Source organism: Gossypium hirsutum, chromosome A12 (genome assembly GCF_007990345.1).
Source record: "Gossypium hirsutum isolate 1008001.06 chromosome A12, Gossypium_hirsutum_v2.1, whole genome shotgun sequence".
Classification (NCBI taxonomy): Eukaryota; Viridiplantae; Streptophyta; class Magnoliopsida; order Malvales; family Malvaceae; genus Gossypium; species Gossypium hirsutum.
This window is the reverse complement of record NC_053435.1, coordinates 108204749-108231504: the sequence shown is the minus strand read 5'-3', so window position 1 is coordinate 108231504 and position 26756 is coordinate 108204749. Positions and strand designations below refer to the sequence as shown.

The following is a 26756-nucleotide window of genomic DNA, read 5'->3' as shown; positions in this document are numbered from 1 at the left end:
GTGTTCCCTATCTACTCACATCCCACGACCTCACTGTTTTTATTCGCACACTGTCCCACTTCAAATGTTTGAAAGATATGCGAATGCCCTCTTTTTTTCTTTAACACCATTTCTGATTAAATGCAGGAGTATTAGGTAACCCTAATTATGCCATTCTTTTCTGTATAATCACAAGTGTCTTAAAACTGTTTTACAAGTTAAATTTAAATTTATTTGGATCGAAGTGGTATTTTGATAAAATCTGAGAATTCGAATTTGGTGCAAGTACTTCCGGAACAAATGAAGCCAAACAAAATCGCTTTATAGAGAATAGAGATGAATCACAAATTATTTGAGGTCAAAGTGTAATTTTACTATTATACTATCAAGTAATTTCATAAAAAATTAAGGGACTCAATGGCAAATCTACTATTTGAGAGGGGGCAAGGTCACAGCTCTACCCATTTGTCTTCATCCCTGTTGGGAAAAAGTCTACTCCCCACTTGTTCCAACAATTTATTGGTAAACTCACAATCTTTTAAGGGACCACAATCACAACTAATGACGGCAGAATTAAATTGGATTGGTCAGTTGAATTGATTGAATCAAAAAATGATGGTTCAATCAATTCGACTAATGACATAAAATCATATATAGATTAAGTCATTTGCGAAATAGTAAAAAATCGAAAACCGAGACAAAAAACTGTGGTTGATCTAAGTACTTAATTTAGTTTTAAAATACTTTTAATTTTTGTTGAATTGACAGTCAAAACGGTGGTCTAACTAGTTCGACCATCGATCCAATTTTCAAAACATTGATCATGACGATGCCAATTAGAAAAATAGTAATCAATAAGGCCATGGATTAATGAGGCTTGAGGCTTTAGGAACTTTGGGATCTCGGGTTTGAGCCCCAATTTATGTAAATGTATAGTTTATTCTGGTTTTATTAAAAAATAAAATATTTTGGTTTGATTTCTTGGTCAACAAATTTTTTTGTCGGTTCTTACTGATTCATTGTTGAATTGATTAGATACTATTCTTTAGACTGATACTTAAGACAAATTTTAATTCAATCAATCTAACAGACGAGTTTAATCTATCATTACTGATTCAAACTCTAAATTTAATGATGATGATAATAATAATTGTCTATACCGGTTCATTCTTCAATCATTTCAATACAAATCTCACTTGTTTGTACTCTAAATTTAACGAAAAAAATTAAGAAAGAGATGGGGATTGAGGGGTATTTTGTCTGCAATAAATTCCCATCTTTGAGGTGCTTGAGCCTCCTCAGAATTGAAATTCAATTCCCTCATATTCTCTCTCTATATATCTATTGCAACAGAGACAACTCTGCTACTACAGCCGTAGAGAGTACATCATCTCTGCTGTCTTTCTCATGCTGTAGTTGTCCTTTGCTTGTGAAGGGTAAATACACACCCCTTCTCTCTCCCTCTCTCTCTTTCTAGTTTCTATCGCCCAAAAATGAACACTCAGATTTTTGATCCACATGCTTAGTTAACTATCTCTATAAACTGAGTGAGAAAACAACAAAAGAAGAAATCAAAACAAGCATGGGGATTGAAGATATTGAGTACTTTGATTTCTCTCACAAAACACTGAGTCTTCATTTGCAGAAAATAAAACCATAATTAGACTATCCTTAATGGTGCATGTGTCGTATTCTCAAATCTAGTTTCTAATAGGGTTGTTTCTAGCGGCGCAATTTCAAAGCTTCTTTTTTTTTTTTTTTTGGCCTTTTCAAATGTATCCTTCAAACAGCAATGGCAGCAGTGAAGAACCAATTAATGACCATTCGTTCTTTCATTTCGTTACGGATTCTAAACAGGAAGATCCTTCTTTTGGTTTCTTCAATTTCCCCTCTCCGTATTATAGTCAATGTGAGCTTGAACAAGTGTTTCAAGACCAAGACCATGATGCTTTCCTTCACCAACATCATGATCTATTGTTTCATCACGAACAATACCAACAGCCATTAATGGCTGATTCGGTTTCGGGCACCATCGTTAACGTGCCTGCAACTTCAGCCGTGGACTGCACCAAGAAGAAGAGCAACAATCATAATACCGACGCTGAAGTAAAGCAGCAAAAGCGGTCGTCTTCTAAGAGAGACCGACACAGCAAGATCAACACGGCGAATGGACCAAGAGACCGGAGGATGAGGTTGTCCCTCGATGTAGCTCGTGAGTTCTTTGGTTTGCAAGACATGTTAGGCTACGACAAAGCTAGTAGGACCGTGGAATGGTTGCTCATACAGGCGAGGCACGAAATCATGAAGCTAGCCAGAACCCGTGTTTCCCATAATAATAACAACAGCGTTGCAGCAGCGGCAGCGGCGGCTGTTGCAAAGAGTCCATCTTCGACTTCCGAGGGTGAAGTGGTGTCTGCTTTAGAAGGTACCATCTCTAAAGGGAAACCTACAGAGAAAAGGGTTAAAAAAACCACTTTCCAGTTCCACCCTCTTGCAAGGGATTTAAGGGAAAAGGCAAGAGCAAGGGCAAAGGCAAGAACCAAAGCAAAGAACATGTGGAATCAAAAGCTATGTGGTAGTACTGATGAGAACAAACTCAGTTCATGGTGTTCTTTTCAGACAGGTGAAGAATCTAGTATCCAACACCACCACCACAACAAGAAGATCAACCCTTCTTTGCAACAGGTTGCTGGTGGTGATATGATTGATGAATCTTTAGCAATTATTAACAAATGGAACCCCAATTCCATGTTCAATTGTCTACAAAACTCTGGAATTAACCAAGAGGCAAGTACTAAGTTCCTTTATAACATAGTTCCTTTGATCTTCTGTTTGTCAGCTGCTAATTCTAGAACCAAACCTAATTATAACAAATGATATAATTTGACAGCATCAGATCACTGGGTTTCTGCCCTTTGGCAAACCATGGGAAGGCTACAACAATAAAATTTAGAGGCATGCACTATGTTATTGCTGACTTTCTATATGGTAAGTACTATGGTATGAACAAGGTTTTTTTAATAAAATATTTATTTGGGATTTTTATTGTGGACTCTTTTAATGATTGTTGTGTGGTGATTTATCATTTTAGGATGATGTTATGCAATTCCCTTGTTTATGTTCAAAGTAAGTAAAATATAGTATCTTAATTAGATTCATTGTAAAACCTTAATTTCAGCAATGAAGATCAGCATCTTTTTTATGTTATTGTTATTGTTGTTTTCAAACCAATTGATCTAAAACTTGCTCTGTCTTTAGTGTTTGTTCATTGGTTTTGCCTTATGTTGGTGGTGAAGTAAGCTTTTATAGGAAATGGTTGCATACATAGGGTGGGTTTTGGGATCCACTATGGCCTTACAAGCAATTTTCTTCCACTTTCAGGCCATAGTTTTTCAAAGCCTAAACAACATATCCATCATTCATCTCATAATATTAAGTAGAAATTATAGGGATATCTTCATGTATAATGGAATATTATAATATAGTGGGCATCATGACTTCAAACAGTACAGCTCAATGTTCCTAAAGTTAAGCATATACAATTGCATGACTTTGTGAATTAATTACTTAATTTAATATTGTAGAGATTAATTCTATTGAAATCTAAGCTATGAAATAATAGAAACTTTAGTGGGCATCCTTTTTGTGCATGCTTAGATGCTTTAGATGGTTCATTACCATGGAAGTACTATGAAACTCACTCTTTACGATAATTTCTACTACAATTTGTAGCTAAATTAGGTCGATTTTCTGAAGCATATGATAAACATACATGATAAACTTTGTAAGTTTTTTTTACTTTGTTAGTGGAAAATTTTTAATTATTTTTCAATCTAAGTTTTTATAAAATTTATTTCTTAAAATAGGTTTGTTTTTTTATGTAGGAGTACATCAACTATCATAGGTGTTTGAGTTTAACATAGATTTTTAATCATTGAATTCCCTCAAGATCTGAGAAGAGACAAGAAAAAAGATTATTAGCTAATAAGTCTGACTTAGGACCGGACACTTAGAAGTGCCAAATTCCGCTTATTTAGTTAAGCTTGAATCTAGATCTCGACTCCCATTAATTTAACTATTTTCTCTTACTTCTTTATTTCTTTTTCTTTTTTTTATTTTATATGTATATATACATAAGATATAACACAAAATTTCTACTATAGACTTTCTTATAGTATTTCTTTAATGAAAGAAACACTCAAAAGTTAGAGAAAGCAATTGAGAGCTTGGTTTTATGTATAGATGAAAGCATGAACACTTAAAATACATAAAATGCTACATGGGATTATTGGAAATTTTCAAAATTCACCGATCTAAAAGAAATTGAAGAAATTTGATTATATATAACATCTTTTGGAAAAATAATTGATTTTATGATTTCCTTTTGTTTTATTGTGTAGGATAAATTTAAGCTATTCTGAAATGATCATAAAAAATGAGAACAAAATAAAAACTTTTAAATATTTTGAAAAGTAGCCTAAAAATTAAATTTTTGGTGTAGTTGTTTATAATTATATATGTGCAATATATTTGGGTAATTATTGTAATTAGTGGGTATTATTAAATTGAATGTAGTTGAAGTGTTCTGATAACAATTTTCAATTCTTAAGGAAGGATGAGAATTTAAGTAATTACGTGAATAATTATATTTAAAATCAATTACACTATTTAAGTTTTAAAATTTATTTTTATACGGTAATATTATTTTTATTTTTTGACATATATTTTATTTTTAAATGTAATTATATGTTATTTCATTAATCTTGTCTACACGAGAGATAATTTCTCATACATTTTGACCTACTAAATTACATAACATTTATTATTAATTAATTATACTTTCCCAATGACCAATCAGTGATGATAATGAGTATATATTAAATATTATAGAGGGAATAGACCAACAAATATTGAATGCCAGTGTAATTAGATAAAATTGTATAGAATATTTCTTTTTTAGTTAATTTTATTACTAATCGTGTTGTTGATGCTTTCTTGGACTAACATAATATATACATTAATAATTGATTTTAAATATTGTTACTTCTTTTGAGAATTTGTTTTTTCAAATATTTTTGATGGTTTTTTATATAATTAATATTATTTTTTAGAATTAAAAAATATATAACTCTGTAATTATAATTTATACTATCAAACATGATATAGAGAATTACGATATAATTATAGAGAATTAAAATTCTTTACAATTACAACAATGTGTAATTATTACCGTAAACAAAACCTATGCATAATTCTGAAAAATAGATATATTTTTTATATTTATATTATGGGAAAATAGGTATTAATGGTGCAATAAGTTATTACAAAAATTGGATTGAATAATTAATTCAAAACCAATTTTATAAGGATTGAACAAAATTATTAATTCGATAAATTAATTTTTTTATTTATTAAATTCAATAAAATAATTTAATAATTATTAAGGAAAAATTATAAAATTCATTAAATACAAGTAGATTTATTATTAACAATAATTATTAATAATTAATAAAGTCTATTTACTGACACATACCAGAAATGTCATAACAGGTAACAAAGGCAGTGGAAAATGCATACATCATAACAAGAATAATTTTTTACTTTAATGACAAAAGCAATCACTTGGCTATTCGATGGGAAACTAAAAGCTAATGACAAAAGCTTAACACTTACCAAAATAGTCCACCCATTTTTTTTTATTTATTATTTTAAATCATTTTTGGAAATTGAGTAAAATTTTATCATAGCGTATATAAATTTTTTTATACATCAAACCAATTTAAATAAATTAAATTAATAATAATATAAACGTTGAGTTGAATTGGTCTACCTTCAAAATAATGGATAAAATCTACATGTGGCAGGATTAAAATCTTTGTAAATGATTTAAATTATAATAATATTAATTAATAAAATTTATAAATGTAATTTTATTTATTAAATATTATTTTTGTTTAATAAAGTAAAATTAATATATTTTTATATAAGATTTAAATACTTTATTTAAATAATATCTTCACTAAAATTTGTTGTTTTTATTTCATTTAGGAATCGAATTAATTTTATTAAAATTTGGGATAATAGACAATTAATTTAGGAAAAAATGTACTTAAAACATTATGACAGTTGTTGATAAAGATGGAAAGTTGTTATAGAAAGTAAAAAATCAGTTTTACAATAAACTTAATTGTTATAATGAAATGTTTGTTAAAGGAAGTTGTTGTTAAAGAGACAACTCATTGTTTATCACTTTTAACCAATTATTTATTGTAAAATCACTAATAAATTATTTTCATAATTAATTATTACACATAATATGATCTGAATGAAAGTAATACACCCTATTTCATAGGAACAAATCTTAAAATTATATATGAACTTTTATTCAATGTGTAATTTGATACATGAATTTTAATTTGGTTAAATTATATTTATGGAAATTTTATTTTGGTTCAAATGTATACATGAAACTTTAATTTTGGTTCAATTATATACATTTATTTTTATATTGGATAAATATAATTATTTGTGTATATAACATGTAAACTTAAAATGACATTTTATCAATAATTATGTTAATAACTTATGAGAACTAGATCAAATCAAAATTTTATGTATGAAATTACACAAAATTAAAATTCATATATAAAATTACACATTAAACTAAAATTCATATATAATTTTGAGACTTATCCCTATTTCATACAATCATTACTCTCTTTCTTTCAAAAAAAAGAAGAAAAAAAAAACTCTCTTAATATACCCCACATAAATTATAATTAAGTTCCCCCCACCCTCCCATGGATAATTAGGATAAAAATTGTTCCCAAGAAACACTAGGTATATAGAAAAGCAATAAAGCACCAAATGGTATTGGGACATCTTGCACTAAATTGATCATATATTGAATAAAACTTACCATTGATTCTCCCCTACAATGAAGCAAAACATGTGGAAACAAAAGGGTACCTTAGAGAAAATAATCTGGAAAAATATTTAGGGAAAGCGGGTGTTGTCATATCTCAAAAGTGTATATGATTGAAAATGAGAAGAGGGGCAAAAATAAAAGATAAGGAATAGTTATTCCATACATGAAAAGAAATCATGCTCTATCTTACTTTTTTTTCGTTTAGTCATATGCGTATTAAATTTGAAGGACAAATAAATGTTGTCAGAATCGGGTAGATTTAGTTGACGAATTAAAAATTGAAATTTTAATATGTTAAATTGGTAACATATAATTGGAGATAACTTGGATTATTTTGAACAATAAGAAATAGGAAGTCAAGAATCGAAAAAAATTTGTTGAAGATCCGAAAAAAAAACTCGGGTTTTTTTATATTTTATTTTTAATAAAAATTTTGAATTTTTTGGTTCAATTTTTTTTAATTTTTGTATAAATATAAATTTTATTTAAAATCTAAAATTTTTATATAATTTTAAAATAATAAAACTAGAAAATAAAAATTTGAATCCCTCAACCCTTAAATAAAAAAAAATGTGTTACACTAAAACCTATATCCTCTTAAATATTGTAATAACAACAATGACAATTAAGTTAAAACTTGATCAGCTTATATAAGTATATATTATTTTAAACATAAGTAACATATATATTTTATATTGGAACAAAACATTGATTGACCATTTCCTTTAGCAATGAGAAAATTTGAAATATATAGAGAATTCAAACTACAAATTAATAGGCTAAAATTAAATATACAAGTTATTGCATTCAATTCCTTTTTTATTTTTTTTAAATATTTGAATTTGATATTTATATTTATTACATACTTAAATATGCATATGGATTGTCAGCTTAGTAATTTAAAAAAAATGTGTATAAGGATAAAATTATTATTTTTTAATAAAAAAAATGTGTATAAGGATAAAATTATTATTTTTTAATATATAAGACACATATGTACATGTTAGGCTTTCTTTAGATTGATTGTTGTATAATAAATTATATAAAACTAAATTATTGATTTATTTTTAATATTTTATATGTTTATTTTATAATAATACATATTGCATCTATATTTTTGCATAGGAATTAAGATATATGACATAAACTAAGTTGTAGCGACTATTGATGATTTGTTTCACTAAATATGATCATCCAATATTTTAAAACTTTTTAAAAGAAAAAGTAAAACAAATTAACGGATTCACCCTTTTTTATTTACATGAATAATTGAATTTTCTCATTCATAGCATTGCCAATCTAACCCTATTTTAGAAAACCATGCAATTACTGCCTCAAGTTCCAACTTAAGCCGACAATTAGACACTACATAGCATTGCCAGCAATTGCATCAGCAACCCTGAAATCACGGTATCTTTTGTATCCTTTTTATTATCTATAAACACAAATACTTTCAAATTTTGTTACTATTCCCCCTAATACGTTCATCCTTTTAAGTATATTTGTCTCTTAAGCCATTAAATATCCCAAATATAAAATTTGGATTTTCTCTTTTATTTAACTCCTCATCCTTTCATGTCTGTGGCTGTGAGTGACTTATACACGATTATATATCTGTGTGTGAGAAAGAAAAAAGTTCAAAATTCCATTTTCTTTTTTACATCCAAAAGGCCAATGGGTGAATCTAAAGGTTAAAATTAAAATGAGAGTGAATAATCTGCCTTACAGACCTGAACTGGTATCTACTTATCCACACCCATGTGAAGATGAATAAGTGTTCTCTGACTGGAAAAAAAAAACTAAAAAGGGAAAACAGCAAGAGCACTTTTGACCCTAAAGCCATTGATCCTTGTTTTGATTTGCATTTCTTTTTTACCATCTTCACCCCATAAAAGTTTTCTGAACTTGTCCTCAAATCCACCATTTTCACTTGGACCACTTACATTAAGTTCTTCTTGCTAAATAGGTATGTGGGCATCACTTCTAGTTAGGGTTCTTACGGGTCTGCTTAAATTTGTACAACTTCGCCCAAAATGATGGAGAGGGAAGATATACACTGGAAAACCCATCAAACCCTAAAACTGCTATTCCCAAATCTGTAACTTAAAAGCACAAATCAAGAAAGAAAGAAAAACCCTAAGATTTTGAGATGACAGGTTGATTTTTTCGGCATATATATATACATTCAAAATCTGGTATTTTATACACCCCAAAGTTCTTGGTGTTGTTTGTGTGAGAGAGATCCTTTAGCAAACCCTAGTTTAAAAAAAAACTGAAGACTCTAAAACCTAGAATATGCCGTAAGATCTGAATCATTAGGAGCACTTCTTGCAAAAAAGAAAACCCTAAGAGATAGATAGATAAAAGAAATGAAGTGGAGGTTGTAAAAGCACCAATGGAAGAAAAAGATGTGGAGTGGCTGAGGCAATTGTGATAGTGGAGAAGAAACCCCAAAGGGTGAGTCATCGACCAGACCAATCAAAAGGTAAAACTCTTGTAAAAGTTAACAACAATTATGGTTAGTTTATAGTGTGATTTTTCATTACACCCAAATATTTGTTAGTAATATTTTTATTTTTTCAGATTTTTATATCATTTATAAGTAAAACAATTATAAATTTAAAGTTCTAAGTACACGTTTAATAGTGTTGCAACAGTATTAAAATACAAATTTATTACCACTTCACTTATATTCAAAGAAAATATTTAGATTACAAAAATTTATTATTTTTACAAAATAATAAATACTATTTTAAGAGTATTTTTTTTCTTTTTTAAATTTTTATATAAAACCAAGAAAATATATATAATGGGATTTAAACCCAAAATATAATAATTTTCATAATCTCAATTTTACCTTTATATTTATAATCATATTTAATTTTTATAAATTTATTGCATAATATTCTTAGTTAACTTGATGCACCAATGTCAATCTCTTTCTAAGTTCAAATTAAAAGCATATTTCAGCATAAGTCCAAAACCACACCCTTATATGAAAATGTGAAATTGATGCAAAGACATCATCTCCAACCATGTGCTTTTTGGTCTTCTCTTCAACCATTGTGCAACATTAATTAGATCCATGTTTCTAACAAATACACCCCATGTGACCAAATGCAACATTTGCATATTGTCAATAAGTGTACATCACTTTTTACTTAAGACAACTCTGATTTTTGCTATTATGTTAATCAATGCTCTATCAATTGAACCAACCTATTATGACATTCCTTGCATATGTCAACATCATGTTAATCCAACATTTTGTGTTTACAGCAAAAGCTTTCGTTTAAAGTCTAAAGTATTTTGCAATCATATAAATTTAATATTATGATTTTTTTTCTCCTTTTTCTTATTACAAATCTGGGGAGGGAAATGAATTACAAAAGGTTTCAACCCTAAATTTTGAATCACTCTAATTGTGGTTAAGTCAACATGATTTTTTTTCCTTAAATCATGCAATTTTTAATGACATTTCCCACCATATAATTCAGGGTCCATTTTTAATTATTTAAGATATTTTATTATTTTTTTTCATGTCATTTATACATAATTTTAGTAATTTTTTTTACCCTAAACATTGAACTTCAAATTTGGATTCAGAGTTCAAAATTCAAGATAAAAAAATTACCTAAATTATGTATCAATGACATGAAAAAAATTATAATGTCATTAAATAATTAAAAATAGATTATAAATAATATAGTGGGAAGGGTTCATAAAATAATCTCTTAATTGTGGCTAAATCAACACGATTTTTTCCTTAAATCATACAATCTCAATCATATAATTAGCATCTATCATAAATTTAGGTTTAGTTTGGATGGATGATTGAGTGCGGTGCGGTGCGGTGCGATGCATTTAGCTTACTTTTTGTCTCACGCTATAGTATCGCTATAGTATCTAATTTGACCGCTACCGCTGTTTTTACACTAACCGCAAGTAAACGCACCGCTCATCCAAACTCATCCTTAAACATCTCAAAACAAAATCATTAAAACTCTAAAAATTTTAAATGTTTTATTAACCCAAAATTTAATTCCAAAATCTGCCACAATCACCATCCCTGTCGGTTTTCTTTCTAAATCATTGTCTCCAAGAAATGCTACCATATGGTGGATTTCCTCGCATGAAACCAAATTGATTTTTCACAAGTGGCTCAGTCAGTCTTTAATCAAATCTTGAATATCTATTTCTCCTCCATTCAATAAACAACAATTTTATTACTTAATCAAATCTATAAAAAGTGGTCAGCCACTCAATCCCAACCCTACCGAGGTATGTCGAAACCTCGGTAGGCAATCAAAGTCTACAACCTTTTCAATCAGTGCAGGACCTTTTTTCTTTTTTCCTTATGGTTTAGTTATCATTAGCTGCATTTTCTTACATGGCCCCCTATGGTGTCTTTTTCTTTTTACCTCCTTTCTATCTAAAATCATATTGGCATATCCCATGAACACCCTAACAACCACTAACACTAATTCTTAACACCTTCCATTGGAATCACATCTAATAAAAATCCTTTCCCTCTTAAGTAACTTTTGTATCGCTTAAGCCCTCAAAGGGAAATGTAATCCATTTTTTTTCTCAATCACGTAAATTTATTAAAAGGAAGAAGCAACCTACACTCAAGCAGTGATAAAGAGTTCACAAGCAAAAGCAATCAAAACAAAGACAAAATCATGCAAAAACGAAAGAACACAAAGCATGATAAAATCGAGAGATTCAGAGCCAACAAAAAAGGCCAGAAAGCTCAGAACCATGCCAAGTTAGTGCATTTAAAATAAATTGCATTTTGTATTGTTAGCAAAGGTTGAGATTTTGAGTTTTGAATACATAAGTTCAAGTTTTATTATGCACAATTGTATGTGTGGATCTCCAATCTCATCATGTGCATGGAAAATGCATTATACTTATAAAAATCCTTTCTTTAAAAAAATATACATCTATCGACAAGAGTTAGATGCAATGATAAAACACATTACACTTTTAAAAAAAATTACAATTTGAACCTTAGAGATAACATTGTCACGAGATAAAGCTATAAACATGAAGAATACATTGGTTATACAAAACGAAATAATATTGCACTTTTGTATTATAAAAATCGTTTTCTTCATCAATCTTTGTATCTATTGTCTTTGCTTACCTGCATATAACTCCTCTTATAATAAACTTATTCAACTATATCATTTACACCAACATAATTTTCACAGTGTGAGACTCAAATTTGGGTGTAAGGTCCTAAGATGTTAGTTTTTGTCAACATTGTCAAGACTTCATTGACAGATATCAAATCCTCTTATAATGAAGCGGAGTAAGGCGAGCAAATGTTACCAAATCTACCACCACTTCATAGTCAGTATGCTTTGCCCTACCAGCCACTTCACTCTACGATTGGTATGTAATCTTGAAAACACCTACTAATTCCATAGATGTTGGATGCATCCAAATCCCTCTCAATCCGCCCAGTTTAATTTTTTCGAATTATTTTTAACATTTCAATTTTTTTTAAAGTAAGTAAATATTATACATAGTTCTTCTAAAATATTTAATATAAAACATATGAATTTTTTATAACACATTTTTATTCCTATAATAATTATATATATACAAGAATAAAATGATAATTTATATAGTGAGATGGTATGGGACAAACAAACACTTACCATAACCACTCTATACCTATTTTAAAAAAAATTTTATCCCATTTGACATTCACTTCTCAATAAATCCAGTCATCCCTAAATAGATAATGCACGCTAAAGGGGTTTCTCATCTATCTCTTCCATCCTTATATATTGTCTCTCTATGTGCGTATATAGTATAGGAAAAAATATCCAAATCAAGAAAAGTTAAATCTTTGTTTGAAACTGAGAAATAAAGAATTGCGGAGCACGGATTTAAGAAAAAATGGAAGCGGTAGGAAATGTAAAAATAAATTTCCAAAGCCTTGATCGTCATGGGAGTCAAAATGCAAACAACTCTTTATCTGATTCTGGCTTTCTTAATCGGAAAAAGAAAGTATGGGAAGCATGGGAGCTCGGGAAAAACTCGGGTCTTAGGGTCACCGGTAATGAAGATGAAGTGGTTAGAGAATTGGTTGATATCGAAAAAAGAAGATTATGATGAAATATGTTTAAAGCAGTGGCAAAGGTTTCTTAGGCATTGAAATTATAGGACTAAAAACTAAACTTCAGGTGTATCAATTAGATTGGACTGGGATGTGCTGATTAAAGCCTAGAATGTTGACTGGCTGAGAGGTGCTTTGTCAATGGTGCCCAGCTCCTACTCCTAGACATGAATTTCACACTTAGATGCTTTCTATTTAATTCAAAACAATTGGGCCTTTATATATCAATCAACTATCCTACAACCCAACCCAGAAAGGATCATTTTCTTAGCCCTAATACTCAAACCACCCTACAAATGATAAATCCGTTAGATGATTTTCTAGCATGAATATTTATATATTTTTATCAATTTAATTTTTATTTTATTTTGAGCTAAATTTAACTATTAATCTCTTAAAAAAATTCCATGTGTTTTTTTTAATGGAAATGTTGATTAAAAGATATATTTTTAACGATGTTTGCATGGCAACCCGCGTGACATTACATGTGTATTTTGTACTGATATGGCATTATTTATTTTATTTTTTAAATCAAAAAAATATATTTAAAATTTATAAAAATTAAAAAAAAAACATGAAGTGCATGTCGATTGTCATGTGGGTTAACATGTTTGCAAATTTAATGTCTTAATTAGTATTTCGATTAGAAAAGCAAAATTTTAACTTTTTTTTAAATATTGATGGTCAATTTCAACTATTTCTAAAAGGTGGAGAGTCAAATTTAACTCAAAAAAATATAAAAATTAAATTAACATAAAATATAAATATTGAGAATAAAATTATGTTTCCTCCGATCACAAACAGAATTTATTAAAACAAGAGTATCTAAGATACCAAACATGTCAAGGAGCAAAACCGACACCCCTGTCAACCCCGGCACATAAATAAAAGGTTAAATTCTACTATTAATTTTATACTTTACAAATGTTATGGATTTAATTCATATACTTTAATTTGATCAACTTTAGTCCCTACACTTTTTAATTTTAAAATTTTCAATCACCACCAAATGATAATTATTAAATTCATTAAGTTATGTTGTTTCTAAAACCTAATACGCCAACCATATATATATTGTCATGTCAGCTTATTATTTCAACATAATATTTACTAAAACTCCAATTAATGGATTAACAACTATCCTTTGTGTCATGACTAGAATTTCAAAATTTAAAAATCACAAAAACTTAAGAATGATCCAATTGGAGGATATGGACAAAACTTACAACCCTACGCATAGTATAGACTAGTAATTGAATTTAACCAAACTAATTTAATTACTATCGTTTAGATCAAACTAAAATTTCAAATTTCAAAATGCATAGGATCTAAAATTAATCAAATTAAAGAACAAGAACTAAATCTACTACTTTCACAAAGTATAAATACTAAAAATAGAATTTAACCATTAAGATTAGCCTCTTCAATAGACCTATTCATGGGTTGACCTACCCGCCCAGGTCTGAAGGGCCACCCGAAATTGGGAGGTTCAAACAAAAAAATTTAGGCGCATTTAAAATATGAATAAGGCTCACACTTAAACATTTAAAGCTCGAGCCTAGCCCAAGCTTTTTTTAAGTTATATTATATTATTTTTATATATTATTTAATTTATTGTGTATAAAAATTAAACCTAAACATTAAAAAAATTGTAATATGACTATATATAAAATTATTAAATGTTAAATAAAAGTAATATAAATATATATTTTAGTTTTTTTAATAAATAATATGAGTGAGTTTAAAATGGGTTTAGATTAGCTATTTACAAATATAGATGGGTTTAGATTGAATTTTAGACCCATATTTTTAAACGAACCGAATTTGAACAAATATAAAATATATTAATATCATACTTAGACCCGACTCAATCATGAACAGTTTTACTTTATAATAGAAATTTAAAAGAATTATAAAATATATTTTTAATATTTTATAATATTAAAAAAATTAATTAAATATTAACATGTCATTCACATATGTCATGTCAATAAAATTAATAAACATTAACTGTTTTATTTATCTTGAGATGATTAAACAAAATATTTAAGTTTAAAAATTAAAAAATGAAAATTTAAATAAATAGTTTGTAGTTGGAGTGTTAAGTGATTATGCCAATGATGGGACAGGTATTAAGAGGAAAGGATCGGTCATTCCCATGCTAAAAGCTGAATTCTCACACTTTCACCTCATTTATGACTCGAATGTTATGTTCTTTTCATTTTTTGTATTACCTTTGCCTTCACTTAACCCATGTGTAGATTATTTTTAAAAATAATAATAATTACACATTTCATTTTGTCAGTCCACAACAATAGAGGCTCAACCCCAAACACTAGATAAATGAATCAAACGAGCTGGTGTTTAAATTAATATTTTTTAGAGAATTAATAAATAAGAGTGAAGTTAAAAAATATTTTAAGGGTCGAAATTAAATTATATATTTTTATGATAGTAAAAATGTAATTTTATTATTAATATTTTATATTTTTATAAATTTTAAAGGATTAAATTAAATTTTTATTATTTTAGAGGGGCAAAATATAATTTTATCATTACAAATTTAAAATTTTAAGGAGCCTAAATGGAAAGTTTACATTTTAGGGGGTGCTAATAAGGATGGAGTCAAGAATTTTCCTTTAAGAGATAAGATAAAATTATAAAATTTTAAGAGATTAAAAGTTAAAAATATTATGTTATTTTTTCGAGGTGTTAAAATAGAAATTATACCCTAATATCTTCTAACCTATTTCCCATCTGGCAGCACTAACCCAATCCACTAGCCCGCCACAAAAAGACCTCAATATCTTTCATAATATTTTATTAAATATTTTTATTCGCTAAATCTATTTCGAAATATCATATTGACGTATATGTTAATTGTAACTATTATTGCAAAGGAGAAATTATTAGAGTGAGCAATTCATCCCTTCTAATTATAAAAAACGAAAAAAAAATCAACTTTTTTTTATCTTAATTGATTAAGTCTTAGTTAATCATTTATATGAATTAAATTGACTTAACAAAGGTTAGCTTGGTAAACTAGTTTTGTTAGATTTTTTTTTTATAAATTTTTTGTAACATGAGAAATAAAACATGATAAATTAGAAGATAATTTGTGAAGTAGTGTTGGAATTACCTTGAACAAAGCCAGTTCAACATTGCCATTTCCATATTACTTGCCGATACGTAGCAGCCCAAGTTTTAAACTCATCATCATGCAAAAACAATGAAGCAAAAGAACAAGTTCAAAAATTCCAGGCTAGGACGAATAAAATGATCTCATATATATTAGCAATGAAAATTAACCTCAAACTCACCAATAGAAGCTTTAATCCATGAACAAGTTGAACTTGAAAATACCCCAAAACGAAAAGGAAAATAAAAAAACCCAAGTCGACGAAGTTTCAGCAGATAGATCAATGATGAAAGCTGAAAAGAAAGATTTTTATATGTTAATAAAGAAGTAGCTGCTGAATTTGATAACAAAGAGATTGCTTATATATATATATATATATGCAAGTACAAGGCAAGAAGGTAAAGGATACAACAGGAAGCTAAGGCTGTAAGATTTTAATTTACGGTAGCTTTGCTTACTGAGCTATCTAGCTAGGAGCCTTGCCTGGTGATTTGGCTTTGAGGGGCCGGGTTGCTGCTATACTAGCTGCATTTTGTTTTTATCTTCTCAACTACTTACATCTTTTCGTGTTTTCTCTAGTCAATTCCATTTTGTTCTCGGCATTATTTGCTAGTTGATATCTTATTGTTGCAACACAAAAATCTTCACATCCTAAATGGTAGGAAGCGATATGCTCGATTTGAAAGTTTTAAGAGTGTGAGTGGAGTATTGACAGCGTGAGGGTTAAGAGTGGGGCTCAGCTAGTTAAGTTCTCTTTCAATGGGTAGCGTGTCAGGACACTTTTGAAGTTGACTTGAAGAGATCAAGTGAAGGTTTGACGAATGTGATAGATTGATTGGTGTTGTCAAACGAGCCCTTCTTAATATATCTTCTGTAATTTATGTCGGTTCACCAAATATGATGTTTAGGCGAGGATGAGTATGAGGTTCTTCTAGCGAAGCATTGGTAAGGTTGTATTGTTGAGTCCTTACAGTGGTTGGTTATCTTTGTGAGGGGCTTAAGATAGAGGTATAACACATATATGCTACCATCTCTATAGGTTTAATCATGAAATTTCACTTTTTTTTAAAAAAAAAATTACAACTATATCAACAATTACAAATAGGATTGATCCTTATCAATTTTAGATATAAATTACATTCGATTGGACTTAAAAACTTGGGCGCTCAAAGGAAAAGCTCCAGTGCCCCAACCTTACCAGCACTACCAAAACAACAAATTTTTCATGTTAATTTTTATTAAATATCAATATATAATAAATGACTTCAACTGTGCCAAACACAATCAAAGCCTTATTTCTTTTAATGTTAACTTTTCTCTAAATATCACTAAATAGTGTTTAAGGACTTTTTACTATTTTCGCTAAGGAGAGTAAGAGTTAGTTCAAACAGAATTAATTGATAGCTTTCGGTCATGTCGGTTCAATAAAATCAGTTATAATGGTTAATTCAATATTGCAGTATTAAAGTAAGTTGCTTTGGTTGCTCATGGTGAAAGTTCATAATCATAATCAACTTATTTAACCGACTTATAAAACATAATATATTTATTTTTTAAATATATTTATAATAATATATGTGCACAACATGTATTAAATTCTTGATTCAATTCGCTTCAAAAGTCAACCGACCAATAATTCAATTGAATAATAACTAAAAAACTTTTTTTTAAAATAAATTATATCATTATATTTATAAAAAAGAATATCATTATAAGGTTTTTTTTAATATATTTTTAAATGAAACCAAATGGTAAGATTTAAACCATTACATAAGATGGTATCTTTAACTAAAGCTTCATTTATTTTTCTACGTAAACTTCTAACAAACATAATTTTACATAAAAAATTGTCATTCACATAGTTGGTGCTCTATGATATAGTGCTATATAAAGTTTTAACCAAAACTTAAACCGCCTTCTATTCGTGTTTAGTTTATTATCCTTAGAAAGATATAAAAAAAAAATAATCGATTTAATTGTCTTAACCAATTAAACTAACCGATGTTACAATAGACTTAAATAGATTAATTAATTAGGTAAATTTCCCTTTAGATGATTTAGAACATTGGCAAGTAAATGTCAACTATAATACTGTTTTTAATAGCTTCATGTTGTAAAAGCAAAGACAATAAATATACATGAACAAAAAGTTGGAATATGTTTCATTCGTGAAACCCTAGAAAACATATAGGTGGGTGGTGATTAGGCCATTGATGAAACACCCGCAAAGCATTTTCAACTGCAGCTTTTGATATATATATATATAGTTGTAGTAATATTTAATACCTTCCTTTGTGTGACTACACAACACATTCAATCGTGTTATCTGAGAAAAATAATAAGAATGGAAAAATGAGGTGCAGTCCGTCCCCTACTCTTGAATTTTCAGACAAGAAATAATTAGGGCTAAAGATCTTAAGGATCCCGTTCAAATAGGGATTGCAAAAACCCAAGCAAACCAAACCCACTACTGTCGTTTTTGGTATACTATTCAGTACACCCTAAAACCCTAGCTGATTTGAGACCAAACTATATCAACTGTTCAGCTTATAAATTCAAGACCAACTTTCCCATTTTTCTATGACTCCAAAGGAGAAAATGGAGTTTCAGAAGATCTATGTCTGGGGAGTTTTCTAGGTTAATTTAATTAGATTAGGTTAGCTTATGAAACCGGAAATTAGTGACGGATTTTAGAATATTAATACAATTTTTAAATATTTTAGTTGTTTAATGAGATTTTTTTTCAAAAAATTAGGGATCTAATTAATTTTTTTAATTTTGTAAGACTAATAAAAAAATTTAAAAATTAATTAAAATTTTTAAAAATTCGAAATTTTGAAGGAGAAGTTAAATTATTCAACATATTTAAAGGGAAAATTGATTTATTTTCAAAAATTTTGAGAGTGCCAAGGCCCTCTTGGCCTCTATTACTGTTCCCCACCACCAAAAATTAATTTGAATATCAATTTGGACATAAGCGTTATCTTTGATCAACTCATTTGAAATCTGTAAAAATGTCAAAATAGGGATAAAGAAAATCAACAGTCGAATTGATTAAATTGATTTTAAATTTTTAAAATCTTCAAATATTTATGCAATTTTTATTGAACAAATACTTGAACTGATCAAACTAGTTGAATTGAGAAACGATGGTTTGACTCTAATTTAATTATTAAAAAATATATTAATAATAAAACTCATTACATTTTTAAGAAAAAAACTTAAATTCTTTTACATTATTAAAATTAACAATCATAAATCAAAGAAATTAAATTTTATAAACCTTAAAATTCCCTTAGCAAATATATACCACTAAGCACTCCAATAATCATGCCGAATGCTTCTAAATTCCATTCCATTGACATTTTTACTGCTGCTATTCAATAGTTTATTGCACGCAAAGGGTTCTATTTATCATACAAACAGAAAGATAATTTGACCATACACTTGATAATAGAATAGGGGCCCCCTCTTGCTCTCTGCCGCTAGCTTTGATGTGTCTTCAGTTGGCACAGGGTGAAGTAAATATATAATTTACATACATGAGATTTAGTTTTAAAAAATAGTTAGAATAAATATCAAAAATAAATTTGAATTTTGATTCAATTTAAGGCCCCCCCCCTTCTCTCTGCCGCTAGCTTTGATGTGTTTTCAGTTGACACAGGGTGAAGTAAATATATAATTTACATACGTGAGATTTAGTTTTAAAAAATATTTAGAATAAATATCAAAATTAAATTTGAATTTTCATTCAATTTATAATTTTATATATTGATTTTGATAAATTACTAATAATATTATTGAATTAGTACTATTTTACAATGATATATTACATACATAAATAATTATATTAATCTAATATAAGAATAAACTTATATATTCAATTCTTTAGATATACATAATTAAATCAAAATTAAAATTTGATATATACATATGAATCATAATTTAAGAAGTATAGACAGAAGACTGAAGAACCCTAAAGTTAAAACCCAACAACTCTCTTTAAACCTCAAATATTTCAGATTTAAAAAGTATGGTTTCCAAAAAAAAGACCTTGTCACGCTTTCAAAGAGGTAAATCCAGAAGGACCAAAAGTGAACAGTAACTTTGTTCAATAGCCAAAGCTATTTCTTTTGGTATAACTGTTCCCACTTGAATAATAAAAAATTTTAAATTATTTGGTCTAATCATATAATAAAATATCTGTTTAAAATCTAAATTATAAAGTATATAATATTTACATAATTTAAACTATAAATAAATAAAAACTCTTTTACTATAGGAATATAGCTAAAGCATGTTGTTCTCGATTCAACCACTTTAACAAATTAAAAAATAATAATTAAAAATTAGGAAAAAATATTTTAAAAAATCAAAGATAAGGAATGAAGTAAAACATAATATAATACACTAAGAGCATGTTTGGTTGGATGTATTGGCATAGCCAATACATCCCTAATCGGTGGGCCCCACCTAATGCGACTGTATTCCATCGTTTGGTTTGATGTATTGCTAATACGGGTGTAATCCTTTACCTTTCTAATCGGTGAAAACCACTGATTTCTAATCCCTTCCTTGAGCTCAGTTTAGGCGCTGCTTCAGTTTTGGTCCCTGTTTTACCCTCCCCATTCCCGCTTCTGTTTTACCCAAAATTCACGTCTTCTGTTTCTTCCTTCTAGCTTTCTTCTCCACTCTCATCGCCTCTTCTCCTTCTCTTTTTACCTCTCTTTTTTATATAGGTTTTTTCACGTGTGGTGGGCATGGCATGGCACTGGTATTTTATTATCTCTCTCCATTTCTAGATCCCCAACACAACTCAAACCTCGACCAACTCTTCGAACAATTTCGAAGGAGCTAACATTCGCTTCCGAGACGCCGACGACAAGGAAATCGCCAGCAACAGCTCCAATCTCGATGATTCAATCGTCGCCGTTGACAAAGCTAGTGAATATGTTTCTATGGGAGAGCCCGACATTTCGTTTTTCGGTTGCGACGGCGAAGATGATAAAACCAGTGCTGATTATTACTTCGATTCTTACTCTCACTTCGGTATATTTTCTGCTTCTCATCCTCTTTTCCAAGATTCAATTTTGAAGTTTTTTTACTGATTTTTCTTGTTGATTAGAAAACAATGAGAATGTGAGGATTTCTTAGTGTTGCCTTTCACATTTTTGTGAAGAAGGTTCGAATGTGAGAAAAAAGTTTCTATCTTCGCAAAAGTTAGAGCTTGTTGAGTTCAATAGTTTATTTATATCTAAGTAATTTGTGGTTCACTGGTTGCATGTTTATGGGGCTAGCATGTTGGTATTAGGTAGGGCATTGGGTTCGCTGATGTTTCAAGTTATACATTCTTGCATTTATCTCCAGTGAGCACTTTCCTCTAAATCTTTGTCCCCTCTTTTGTGTATGTGCAGGTATTCATGAAGTAAGTGTGCAACAACTTGGACATTTGAATCTTGTTTCGTTTTTGTCGACTTATTTATGGAATGGTTCTGCTTCAGTCACCATTATTTTGTGATCTATTGGGTGCCGAATATCTGTGATTGGAGGGTTGGTTGTAATTTTTCTGTTTGTTTAAGCTCATACATGAATTAATGCATCACAGTTACTATCCAAAAACTGTCTTCTTTTTTTAACTTAATCTTTTACTTAAATTTCTGGAAATGATTTCTGCGTTTGTTTTCTTGGTTTCAGTAGAAGAACTTGATACGGTTGCGTAACTTTTTCATTTCTTCTTTTTTTGTGAAATGTTTTTCCTCTGTGTTAACCTGTTATTCCTTGTATTTCAGGAAATGCTTAAAGATGTAGTGCGAACCAAGACATATCAAAATGTTATTTATCGGAATAAGTTTCTATTCCAGAACAAAGTAGTTCTTGACGTGGGAGCTGGGACTGGAATTTTGTCCCTGTTTTGTGCAAAAGCAGGGGCGGCACATGTTTATGCTGTATGACTTCCAAGTTTACATCTTCCTTCTGTTTCTGTTTTATGTGTTGTTAATAATCTGTCTGACCAAATTCTTACACTCCTGGCGTCTATCTCTTATTTGTTTAATGCTGTTCATATTTTTCCCTTTCCTAGGTTGAATGCTCCCATATGGCTGACATGGCTAAACAAATTGTTGAAACAAATGGCTTGCCTGATGGTGAAGTTTTTAAAATTGTTGTGTCTTCTTGTATTGCTTCGTGTGGTTAGGGGCAGCTAGCTACTTTGTTAGTTAAATTCTCTGTTGCATGCTATGATTTGCAGAAAGTAGCTTAGATTCCTGCTATAACTGTTAATTGATTGAGATTTTAACTCCATCATCATGTCAAGCTCTCTTGAGCAGTTTACTTCCTTATTATTTCGTGTGGTGAACGGGCTGGGCCTTTTAAATTTATTTTTACTCTTGCTCATCAAAGCAAAACTTTTGTTGGGTTCTTATAAGCTACATTCTTTACAATCAAAGTTTTTATTCCTTCACCCGTGTCAGGTTGATGATAGAGTTGTGCTACCAGATGAAGCTTCTCTTTACTTGACAGCAATTGAGGATGCCGAGTACAAAGACGACAAGATCGAATGTGAGTATAACAGACTGCTAAATTGATATAAATATAGGTATTCATGTTCATATGTATTTGTATAACTTTCAACGAGTTTTTCTATTGTGTTTCATTGCAATTCAACTTTTTGTATTCTTATATATACCCCATCTTTTCTACATGGCATCATCTTGCTACAGTTTGGAATAATGTTTATGGCTTTGACATGAGTTGTATAAAAAAGCAAGCTATGATGGAACCTCTTGTTGACACGGTTGACCAGAAACAAATTGTAACAAATTGCCACCTTCTCAAGGTGAGAAAATACACAAGCATATTCCTGTATGTATGTATATATCATTGGGTATCTATATATATGAACACTTATTGGAAATTATTTTACAAAATAATGTGTTTGGAGTACAACTGAATTATTTATTTTGGTTTTCTGGTTTCAGACAATGGATATTTCTAAGATGGTTCTTGGGGATGCTTCTTTCACTGCACCTTTCAAGCTTATTGCAGAGCGTGATGATTACATCCATGCTTTCGTTGCATATTTTGATGTTTCGTTTACCAAATGCCACAAATTGATGGGTTTCTCTACAGGTTTGTATCTACATCAAAATTCTCCATCCTTTGTCCTTTCCATTTTATCTACGAATAGAAATCAGCAAGCCAGCCTAGAAGAACTTTGCCTTGGCTAATGGCAAATACAAAATGCAGGACCAAGATCGCGAGCTACCCATTGGAAGCAAACAGTCCTATATCTAGAGGATGTGTTAACCATCTGTGAAGGGGAGACAATAATTGGGAGCATGACTGTTGCACCAAACAAGAAGAATCCCCGAGACGTTGATATAATGGTTAAATATTCATTGAGCGGACGACGTTGTGTGGTTTCGAGAGTTCAATTCTATAAGATGCGCTGATTTTGTTGCAGAGTATTTCATCACCACTACTAGCTGTAGGATACCTTGTTTGCATGTTCCTCAAATGTTTCACCAACATTTTTTTAATTCCTTTTCTACTTTCTTTTTTCTCGAAAGGTTTTCCCTGAGAAAGAAAAACACATAAGATGCATGTACTTCATTAACTCAATCCAACTGTTTTCTTCTCATGTATGCTTCATATTGAGTCTTGTGTTTTGTGCTGATGTGAGGGAGCATATATACAAATGACATTGGATGTATGACATAGGACTAAATAGATTTTGAGCTTTGACAAGCTGCTTATAAGCATTGTTTCTTATAGAAGAAACACATTATTGGAGAAAGCTTTTGAATCTCCCAACTATTGGATTTGGGTTTCTTTTTGACAATTTGTTTATTGTGCTTTTGTTTAGATGATGAGAAAGGAAAGTCAAGAATTATATTTACTCGTTAAGTTAAATGAAGATATTTGTAATTTAAAAAAATAAAAATTCAATATCAATTTAAAATAAGAGTTTAACTAAAAAATAAGAGTTAGTGGCAAAAATTAATAAAATTTAAATTTTAGTGGTAAAATTCAATAACATAAAAATTAAGTTACAAATTTACTCATTTTTAAAAAAAATAACGGCAAATATAAATAAAAATAAAGTACAGTGACAAATTTCAATATTTATCTATAGTATGATGATAAATTATATATTTTTATTAACTTATATTTAATAATAATTATGTTAAATTATATTTTATAGTATTATATATTATGATTTTAGAAAATTCATATAAGAATATTTAATATTAAGAATTTTATTAAATCATATATTTTAATTAAAATATATTTAATATTAATTATTTCAAATTATATTTTATAGTATCATATATTATGATTTGAGTAAATTCATATAAGAATATTGATTATTAAGAATTTTATTATAAATTATATATTTTAATTAAAATATATTTAATAATAATTATGTTAAAATATGATTAAATTATTTATTACTGATAATAATAATCTTATTAAAATTTAAATAACAATAACAATAATCATTTACCAAAACAATTTTATGCTAAGGGTATTCTAGTCATTTTAGTTTTTTTCATTATGCTATTACACCTCTATTCCATTCAACCAAACACAAGATTACTATTACGCCTCTATTCCATTACATTCAACCAAACAGTGGATTAGCTATTACACCTCTAATCCAATACACCTCTAATCCCAATACACCTCTAATCCAATACAGCGAACCAAACGCACCCTAATTTTCTTTTCAATTCTTGATTATTATTATTTTTAATTTATGGAATATAATATTTACATTTAAAATACAGGAATTGTCTTGTCAAAAAAGCAAAGTCGGCGTCTTATAGTTTGTAATGATCCTCGGGTGGACACTGAGTCGATAATTTAGGTGATAAGGACCAAATTGATGTTGATATATGTGGTGAAATTAAAACCAATTTTGACTTAAGAATCATCTTGGTTCTTCCATTGACGGTATAGATCACCTAAATTAAAATTAAATATTTAAAATGGATTATTTGAGCAAGCCGGACCATGGCCTTGCTCAACCCCACTTATAGTCACTTAAGTAACCTACAATTTTAATCATGTTTTAATATAATCGACTATGCCTAATTAATGTTGGTACAGAGAAATTAAAATCAAACTTATTTTCGGGTGGTTTTAGAGCTGTTCACAAGTTGAGTCGGGTTCAAATTAGGTCTAAATATAATATTAATATATTTTATATTTGTTCAAACTTGACTTGACTTAAGATACGAGTTTTAATTTTTGTCCAAATTTACCCATATTTACAAAAAAACTAACTCAATTCAATTTTAGGCCTGCTTATATTATTTTTAATTTTTTAAAATATTTATATTATATTTTTTAATTTTTAATAAATTTATACATTTTTTATAGGTATCTTAACATTATTTTAATGTTTACATTAGAGTGATAGTATAAATTTATTTTTTAAATGTGTTATAAGTTACGTATTATAAGATTTCATAAACTTAAAAATGGGTTGGGTCGAGGCTGGTCATTGAATGTTCAAGCCTTAGTCTAGTTCATGTTTTAAATGTACTTAATTTTTTTGTCAAAGCTCATTTTTTGGGTATGATATTTTTACTAAAACCCTCCCAAATTTCAGATGGGTCTTTAGACTTAAACGAATAATCCGACTTATGAAAAGATCAAAATAATTTAAATTCTTGGGCAATATTTTTACCTTTCCATCAACTTAGTTCAATCTAATTAGAATCAAAACTTTAAAAAGGGAGTATTTGTATGAATAGAAAATTATTTTTAAACCGGACCATGGCCTAACCTATAGTGACCTTAACGAACTTACCATTTTAATGATGGTCTGCCAAAATAAAATTGGTATAGAGAGATTAAAATAAAGGATGTAATTCATCAAGTTAGTTAATCCCTTAAATGGAAGGTAACCTACCATTTTATTTATGGTTTAATATTATAGATTAAACAGTGTTCTTAACCTTAATTTTTGTAGGTCACCCAGCCTGGCTTTTATTTTTTTCCTCTTTGTGAGGGGAACAGTTGACTTGCAAACTAATACCATTTGATATCATTTAACTATTCATTTGGTCACAATTTCTGTGGTTTTTTTTATTAATTTAAAAATTAAAAAGAAGATAAATATATAATTTCCGAGTCAATTCCTTGGAATCATACTAGAAAATAAATAGAAAAAGGTTTCTCCCTTTACCCAATTGCACGATAAATACCAAAATATAGATCGATTTGTAATTTTATCGTCATATTATTTTATAATTTTATAAGAGAAAGTAGTCGGTACATTGTCTAGAATTTTTAAATTTCACAAGTAAGATTAAAGGGTTGACAAGTATTCTATAGTGTATATTAAAATATTTAAAAAAACACATGATAAATTTTTTAGACTGTTTGTAAAATAAATACTAACCCATTTTATAAATTGACGTAATGATAAAATAACTTCTAATGTTTACTTAATTTATCAAATTGGTCGTAATTCTTTTTATCACTTTGGCCCTTAGTTTTAAAATTTTAGTCAAATTATTTTCTTTTAGATGAAAAAGTTAATTAGACCATTAAAAATTAAATAG

At 28.8% G+C, this 26756-nt stretch overlaps 2 protein-coding genes and 1 long non-coding RNA gene across 3 annotated transcripts; 2 read left to right on the top strand and 1 right to left on the bottom strand.

The window, feature by feature from the left end:
• Nucleotides 1-1713: 1713 nt before the first annotated feature.
• On the bottom strand, nt 1714-17282 carry LOC121211239 (uncharacterized). Its single transcript, XR_005906553.1, has 3 exons — nt 16641-17282; nt 16183-16475; nt 1714-2425 (listed from the first exon to the last, which is right to left on the bottom strand). It is a non-coding gene; the product is annotated as an uncharacterized lncRNA (long non-coding RNA).
• On the top strand, nt 1753-3181 carry LOC107930988 (transcription factor TCP18). The gene is made up of 2 exons (XM_016862765.2): nt 1753-2766; nt 2870-3181. Exons 1-2 carry the CDS (start codon nt 1753-1755, stop codon nt 2930-2932), a joined length of 1077 nt encoding a protein of 358 aa, XP_016718254.1. The 3' UTR covers nt 2933-3181.
• Nucleotides 17283-18780: 1498 nt separating the features above from the next.
• Nucleotides 18781-23821, top strand: LOC107930993 (protein arginine N-methyltransferase 1.1-like). The gene is made up of 9 exons (XM_041084251.1): nt 18781-18801; nt 20985-21231; nt 21597-21607; nt 21972-22127; nt 22262-22370; nt 22468-22740; nt 22902-23017; nt 23160-23310; nt 23428-23821. Exons 1-9 carry the CDS (start codon nt 18781-18783, stop codon nt 23631-23633), a joined length of 1290 nt encoding a protein of 429 aa, XP_040940185.1. The 3' UTR covers nt 23634-23821.
• Nucleotides 23822-26756: the final 2935 nt, after the last annotated feature.